The sequence below is a fragment of the Procambarus clarkii genome, chromosome 40 (assembly GCF_040958095.1).
Source record: "Procambarus clarkii isolate CNS0578487 chromosome 40, FALCON_Pclarkii_2.0, whole genome shotgun sequence".
Taxonomy (NCBI): domain Eukaryota; kingdom Metazoa; phylum Arthropoda; class Malacostraca; order Decapoda; family Cambaridae; genus Procambarus; species Procambarus clarkii.
In genome coordinates, this window is record NC_091189.1 from 19,238,262 (window position 1) to 19,246,746 (window position 8,485).

Genomic DNA, 8,485 nt, shown 5'->3' on the forward strand with positions numbered 1-8,485 from the left:
GGTAGCCCTAGGTGCATAGAGCCTAGGTACTCTGTACCTAGCCCCAGTACTCATGTGTTACTTCTGGCTCACACACCACCAAAACAGAGCAACGACACAACAAAGCAGCACTATGCAAAGAGTGAAGCCAGAACGATCAACCGTTCACCATCACAACAGCTTGTGAACTGAGGAAAGTTGCCTGCGTGGAGGTCTGGGACCCCCATCCCCCTCCCAGAAAGGGGGGGGGTGGGGTTGCACAGACGGATGCGCGGCGGTTGTGGTGACGTCATGTTTATTTCCTTGTTTTTAATTGGGGTTTGCTAGTTTGGCTTTTGGTTTGCAATTTTTGACCAGCAGTAGTTTATTTTGAAATTCCTACCTTTCTGGGTGCCTGACCTGGTAAATGGCAGACAAAGACTGCTTCCAATTACACAGGGGTGTCTTTAGGCCAGTGCTCCTTGTGCCTCTCTTGAGGGGGCCAGGTTCTGGCTCTGGTCCCTGGTAGGCTTAGAACTCCTTCGATTGACTGTTGCCACGGTCTAATATACACACATCAACCCGGTATAGCTCTGGGAAGCCGAAGGGGCTGTCCACAGAAAAAGAGGAATTGACAGAGCAAGCGCCGGAGGCGGTCAGCTCTGCCCGAGCTGTCAGGCCTGAGTTGCCACAAAGATAATGTTACCTAATTATTTCAATGTCTCTGATTGATTTTTTCATTTTTTTTTTTTTTGCAGTAATATTGTTCAATAGTGTGTAGTGTGATATATTTATATAATAAAATGTGTGAATCATCATTATACTCAAAAGTATTGTGATCATATTAGTGATTCAATTATTATGTTCATAAAACAATAAACAAATAGTTTTGCTGTTATTACACTATATATACACATTATATATAAGTATCAACATGTTTTGTTCACCATAACTGTTCAAGTAAACTGGTATAGTGCCCAAAGAGCATAGTGGCCATCTTTACACAGCATGACAAGTCATGCAGATGATGTCACCTCCCTCACCAAAATGGCTTCTCTTAACACTTCTTTTGCTGTTATCACACTATATATACACATTATATATAAATATTTACATTTGTGTTCACCATAGCGAACTACTAAGCTGGCATAGTATGTGCAGACACTAACAAGTGGCCACACAGATTCGCCAGACGACATAACAGCCCTCCTACCTAATACATTACTCCTCCCACAGCACAGCACAAATTATCACAACAATCCTGCTATTATCAAATTCCTGGTCATTTTTACCACAGTCAGGGGTCTTCTATAATACTATCATCACTAAATAATACCAGTTACATATATTTTTTAACATTTTTAGGCAATGCTATGGTCACAAGCTGAACAGCAGTGCTGTGATTTCATGCTGCGTGCGCCAGCCTTGGTTGCTCACTCAGTACTGAGGCTCTCACACCCGGGAATGTTGCTCATGATTTTTTTTAAATGGCGTCTGTTTACAAGAGCCCCGAGGAAGCTGATGTGAACCCCGTGTAGCTACGGGTCGTTTAAATCTTGCATGGTACTCCAAGAAGTACCATGAAAATAGGAACTTCCCTCAGAAAACAAAAATAACGAAAAAATGGTAAGGTATTCTCTTGGCTGTAATATCAAATAAGTATTCTGTCAGCTACTCCAAGAAGTACCATGAAAATAGGAACTTCCCTCAGAAAACAAAAATAACGAAAAAATGGTAAGGTATTCTCTTGGCTGTAATATCAAATAAGTATTCTGTCAGCCCTAGGGCTGCTACGATACTTACACTGATGTATGAGGCGAGGGTGTGCAGTGTGTGCCATAAGACTACATGTGCGTGCCAGAGCCAACTGGAATTCCAAGTTCTCCAGCACAGATGGATCCTCACACAAAGTCTCCAGTTGAAGCCACACTTTGTCTAATACCTAAGAGTAGCCATTCAATAAATATCTTAAATATGTTTAGGTATCACTAATAAATAATTACCTGTACAGTATTCACAATTACAGTATTCTTACTGGGTGCTTTTTAGGTTTTCTGTATGACAATAATTGCAGAGAATTTTCCTAGATCATAACTTTTTTTTAACTGGAGATGTCCGTATTCAAAAATGCAAATCATTTCAAATAATTATATACACACATTATCAGTAGCCCATTTTTTCCACTTTTATGGGGGTGAGGAGGCACAAGTCCAGAGGAAGTAGAGTAATATAGTAAAAGAAGGTTACAAATATTAAATAACAAAAATACTTGTGCAGTCATTATATCATTCACAATACAACATGCAGCATCATGAACAAATATTACCATATCCCAGCATCCACAGCAGCACCCCATCACTTTGTAAGTTCAGGTATACATTACTTTTCCTGAATTGTTTAATACAGTAAATACGGTACAGTCACGCCATTCTTACAAAGCATTTCCACCCAGCCTTTTCTCTTATTTCCAATGTATTATCCACACACCTCCAGCATCCTCACACACTCGCTTACAATTGTCGCTTACCTCCTATGCAGCCTTCCTCTTCTGCTCTTAAATTCAGTAAATACTCTCTTCACCAATCTACTATCGTCTATTTGTTCACCATACCAAACCATCTCAGAATGCTCTCCTCAGTCTTTCAGTTTATTAACTTTTGCACTCCCTAATCAATATTTTAATCCCTTGTTTTACCTATGTTCCTAACATGACATATGCTACTCTGATTGCTCATTTATACCTATCAAACTCTTTGAATTGTTCACATTCAAACCACACCTAGTAAAAGATCATAGCATACCTCAGTATTTGTTGTCGTTGTAATAACCGTAGCTAGAGGATGAACTGCCGAGGCCTTGACATGTATATCTGGGTCTGTGGCGAGAGTAACGAGAGCCGGTACAACGCGTGATCCCAAGGCACCATCCTCCACACTACTCACAACTACTCCCCACAACCCAGCACTGCATGCTCTCACCATACTGGATTTATGAACTACACATGACCATAAAGCTCCAAGCACAGACTCTTGATTACGTTGGGACTGCAATAAGGTTGAGATAGCAACATACAGTGAGTCTGGTTGTGCACGGCACAGGGAAAGAATACTTATTTGTCTTGCCAAAAATCCTTCCAGCTCCCCTGGCTTTTCAGAGTATCCTTGATTTGATGCCAAGAAAGCTACGATATACACAACCACCAATGAACCAGTGAGGCCAGTATTTCCCTGACGAACTGCTTCAAGTGCTGAGTCATCAATGCTCAAATTTTCCATAAAAATTGGAGTAATGCTTGATGCTGTAAGGTAAGATCCAAAACAAATTGGCAACTGAGAAAACAACTTAATAAATGCTTGAATTATTGACACAGCTGAAGCATCAATAAAACAGAGGGGCTTAATTATGGCTGGAAAGAACTTTTGAGTAACATACTCGAGTTCTTTCCATGACTTGAACCATTCCTTAGAAACATACTGGTGAAATTTAGTTAAGCCAGATTCAGCTGTGGCTTTATTTCCAATAATAACTTCTAATTCCTCCAAGGCACTACAAGCTGATAAAGAAATTAAAGTAGTAACTGTACTATCGTCACCATCTACAGCAGGTAATGAATTAATAAGTGTCGCCAGTATGAACGGAATTATCTTTACAAGTGCCTCTATCACAGGAACGATTGGCTGTTGTCCCAATGCTTGTGAAGCTTGCATATTAACCTGCTGCTGCTGCTGCTTGAAATGCATAGCCATTTGATTAAGTTTTGTTAACAAAGGGTCAAGTATGAGATCTAGTCTGTTTATTTCAACAGCCCACATGGCTAAAGATTCAAGGAGCATGTCTGTAGCTCTAGGTGATGCTGCAGATCTTGCTGTCATAAATGATGTATCAAGAGCTGCAGGAGGTGATGTATCAGTAGTGGTCCCAATATTCTCAAGGCAATATAGTAAGGTGTCCACAAGAACGGGTAACTTGTCTTGGTCATCTAGGAAAGTGACTAAGAGGGATAAGCTAGTCAGTGCTGCATCTCTCACCCGGGTCTCTTTCTCACCACCTGGAGCAAGGAGTTGAAGTAGCATGGAAAGCAAGAGAGAGTTTCTTAGTGGTGGTGGGGTGTAAGGAGCCAAGGCAGCTGTAGATTGAGCTACAAGCAGTCGGCGCTCAATATACTTGTGAGTCAACTGTTCCCAACACTGCGGCAGTAGTTCAGCCTCAAGCTTGGTGGCTCCCAAAACACGAGCCAGACCAACAAGTCCCGTTAGAATGCTGATGCGCTGCTCCTCATCTGGCCGCTTAATAAGGTTAAACAGCAGGTGGAGTAAGCGCTCTCTCTCTCGTCCATCTTTGTGTAGACTCACCCCACAGATGAGGAGTGGTAACAGTTCCTAGAACAAAATACATGGTGATGAGCATTATGAAATGTACCCTTCAGAATGGTCCTTCAGTCACTACCCAGGGCATTACTGTACAGGTATTAGAGTGCTCACAATCACAAACACTCCACTCCACTCCAGCCAGGCTCTTGTCACCTTGTGCCACTTGGTGACAAGTGACTTGTCAAATGATCCCGTCACCTAAATAAGTTGAGACAAATGGGAAGAGAAATCTGCTACAAAAGATCGCTCTTGTGGCAGCGATCACATAACAACAAAGAGCATATAAACACCAAAGAGCATAAACAAAAATCTACACCTTGTGTTCCAAGTTACTTGTCATAAGGTGGTGCTGAATTTTACATTTGTGCCCTTTAGTGTTATGGTGAGCAATCTCCATCAAGGTGGATTAAATGTCATCTCCCCCCTCTCCCTTCAATTAGGTGACAAGACTAAATCTGAAAAAGTTCTTATCTTATCATTCTAAGAACATAAGATAAATTGTCTTATGTTCTAAAAGTTCTTAGTGCTTATCTCCCAAGGCATTGTCTGATGGGAGGCTGGCAGGAGTGCAGTGTACTGGTAGGATCCCTAATAATGACTCGGAATTTTTTTGTTTTGTTTTTTGTTTTGTAAGGATGTTCGTGCACAGGCCTCTGCTTGACACACTAAGTGTAATTGTTTCTCATTTCTGTCTTATTTAGGTGATGGATAAGTATTTATAACTTGTATGTTGGCTTCAGTAACATTATGGCTAATGTGTATAGCATAGTCTTATTGAAGCCAACAAGCCACTTGGAGTGACCAAGGTCTTTCTTAGAAAGAGGACTTATAAATTTTAAAAATTACATCAATGTTCTTATATGTACACTAAAGATAATATGAAGGACTTTGTAAATGTCTGCAGAAAAAGCACTATCTAAGCTAGACATGTTAAGGTAGCATTAGAGTAATCAATGGAGGTACTTTCAGTCTCCACCGGGCCTGCTTACTAGAGTACAGTACGGTGATTGGAATGGTGAATGCTGCACGAATGTACGTTTCTTCAACTGGTAGTGGGACTTTGAACTTCCTGTTACTGAGAGGGTATGCAATACCATACTATACCTTTATCATGCATAATAAATATTAAACATATATAATTATCATTACTCACTTTCAAATTGCCATGGAATGTAGTTACATATGTATCAGGTTGGCCACAAACAGTAGTAATATAGAGCAAGATTATATATATCAATAAATATATCTTGTTAATTCATCATATCACATTATGTAAAGGGAAAACAACTGAGAGGGACCTGTTCAGAAATAAACATAACAAAACCACAAGGAACCCTCGAAAGAAGGTTACCTAATAAAGCAGCCTCTCCTCATCAATAAAAGCCAAATGCTCATTAATCCAGTTATCAAACCCCATTTATGAATGAAAACACATCATATACAACTCAACTGATGATGCATAGACTCTTTTCAGTGCTCTGTTCATGTCTTTGTGCTGGAATTGCACCTCTCTAGGTAAGTAATTATCAATAGAAGGCACGAAGCCGGGAAGGTTATGTGGCATCATCAAATGTGTGGGATATTCATAGGGCGCCTAATATAATTAAGGATGCCAATACGAGAACAAAAGTGCATACGGTAAAAGATATCGAAGATATCCGAATCACCAAGAATTCTATCGAGGGACAAGTGACTGCGAAGGACGGTCGAGAAGCAAGACACAAGCACGTCCTGGAAGTCCGGACATTCATCAAGGATATGCATGATTGTAAGAGGGACAATGCAGTTTGGACAATAAGGAGCAGGGCGGCGCTCCATTAAGTGCTCACGAGTTAAACGTGTACGGCCAATACGCAACCACTCCAGAGCCGTTTCCCACCACCAGTTATGGTGGTAAGAGGAAGGCAAAGGGAACACACTACCCTTAAGTGCTTGCAATTTGTTACCAGTAACAGGAAAGACCAATGACCCTGCCAACGGGCAAGGATTGAGGAATGAATAACTGGGTAGAAGTCGGAATAGGGAATACTTTTACGAGAGATGGGACAAGTGCGGATATTCTCCTTAGCGGCAGCGTCCGCACGTTCGTTTAAGGACACGATAATATGTATCCAACTCCAAGCCCAATTGCCGGCCCAGAGAAACAATTTCCTCAACATGAGGCACTTCAGATTCAGGCTCAAACCCCTCAAAGTCTCGTTCTGCAACACATTCGGGCCACAATTTTCTCCGGCCAGATGATCATGGTTCTTACAGACACTTCTTGCCAGGCTTTGTCTACAACTTTTAAAGCACTACAAATGTTAAAATGATTTTTCCAGAACTCTTTGAGGGCGAGGTTTGTGGCATCCGTCACTTCGACACATCTCCGAAAAAGTGCTCTTTCATAAAGTTTCTTAAAATTGGCAATGATTTTCTGGTCCATAGGCTGAAGTAGAGGAGTGGTGTTGGGAGGAAGGAACTTTACTGTAACAAACCTAAATTCCTCCATCAATGAATCCTCCAAGCCTGGAGGATGGGTAGGAGCATTGTCAAGGAGAAGCAGGGCCTTGAGTGGCAAACTGCTCTCCTGCAGATATTTTTTTGATGGCAGGGCACACCACCTCATTCACCCACTCGGTAAAAAATTGCCTAGTCACGCATGCCTTAGCATTAGCCTTCCACATCACACACATTTTGTTTTTCTGCACATTATATTTTTTTGAAAACCCTTGGATTTTCGGAATGATACACAAGCAAGGGTTTAATTTTCAAGTCGCCACTCGCATTAGCACACATCACAAGAGTAAACCGATCTTTCATAGGCTTGTGTCTGGGCAATGACTTCTCCTCCTTGGTAATGTATGTTTTCTTCGGCAATCTTTTCCAGAATAGCCCTGTCTCATCACAATTAAACACTTGTTGTGGTAGGCATGCTTCACTCTGCACAAAATCTTTAAATTCGCCAATAAATCTTTCACCCGTAGGTTTGTCTGAGCTGGTACCCTCCCCATGCCTCACAACACTATGAATGCTACTTCTTTTTCTAAATGTCTCAAACCATCCCCTGCTCGCCTTAAACTCTTTCACTTCTGCATCACTCGTTCCAGGGGTTTCCTTTATAAGATCTTCATGCAATTTTCTTGCCTTTTCACAAATGATGGCCTCTGAAACGCTATCACCTGCTAACTCCTTGCTGTGTATCCAAATTAATAACTTTTCAACATCCTCAAGTGTTTGTGTTCTATGTTTTGTGATTACTGTATTGATACGCCTTTTGCCACTTTAGCACTCAATGTTTTTTTTCTTAGCAAGTATGGTGGATATCGTTGACTGAGATTTGTTATACTACCTAGCTAGTTCAACAACCCACACACCATCTTCATATTTACAAATGATCTCTTGTTTTTGCTCTATGGTCATCCTTACATGGGTTTTCATATGTTGAACCTTACCACTGACTTTCTTGGGACCCATGGCATGACATATAATAATCAGTTTTATGTTCAAAAAGCAAAAAATCAGCGTTGAATGCAATGAAACATCATTTTCTGGGTGAGGCCCGGAGGCTCCTCGGAGCTATCCCAGGCTGATGTACTAATGTCAGACTTTGGCATCAGTCATGTGTATGGAGTTTTTAGGCCTACCGGGGACCACGGCCTGAACCTGGCCCCCCTCAGAGAGGCAAGGGGAGCAATGACCTATAGAAACCCCCATGTGGTTGGAAGCATTCTATGTCTGCCATCGACTGGGTCAAGCATCCACAAAGGTAAGAGTTCCAAAACAAACCCCTATTCTGGTTAAAATTGCTACCAAAAGCTGAACTAGTGGATAAAACTCCCCAACAGAAAACAAGCATACTAGTATGATGTCACACGTCACCACGCCGCAGGCTGCGCAGCTCCCCCCTGCCTGGGAGGGGGGAAGAGGGAGCCCCAGACCTCTCACGCCGGTTATCCACTCATCAGTTCTGAGGCTGGATGTCAAAGCACGCGAAAAACCGCCGACCGGAGGGAGGGAAGGTTGCCGGGGAGCATCTGGGTCTCACCCAGAAAATGGCGTTTCATTACATTCAACCCTGGTTTTCTGAGGGGATCCCCATTGGCTTCCCAGAGTTAACTACCCACAGAGGACAGTGGAAGGTCTGAGGGACGTATGCGGAAAACGGCCACCACTCA

The 8,485-nt window shown here is 41.9% G+C and overlaps 1 protein-coding gene across 5 annotated transcripts in view; it reads right to left on the reverse strand.

Moving 5' to 3' along the window:
• LOC123757941 (RAB11-binding protein RELCH homolog) overlaps nucleotides 1-8,485 on the reverse strand; it is a 68,969-nt gene that overhangs the window by 32,851 nt on the left and 27,633 nt on the right. For all 5 annotated transcript variants that reach the window (XM_069338804.1, XM_069338806.1, XM_069338807.1 and 2 more), the window contains exons 7-8: nucleotides 2,760-4,337; nucleotides 1,762-1,900 (exon numbers count right to left, since the gene is read on the reverse strand). In XM_069338804.1, the coding sequence (XP_069194905.1) occupies nucleotides 1,762-1,900; nucleotides 2,760-4,337 (1,717 nt within the window). The remainder of the gene's footprint in view (nucleotides 1-1,761; nucleotides 1,901-2,759; nucleotides 4,338-8,485) is intronic.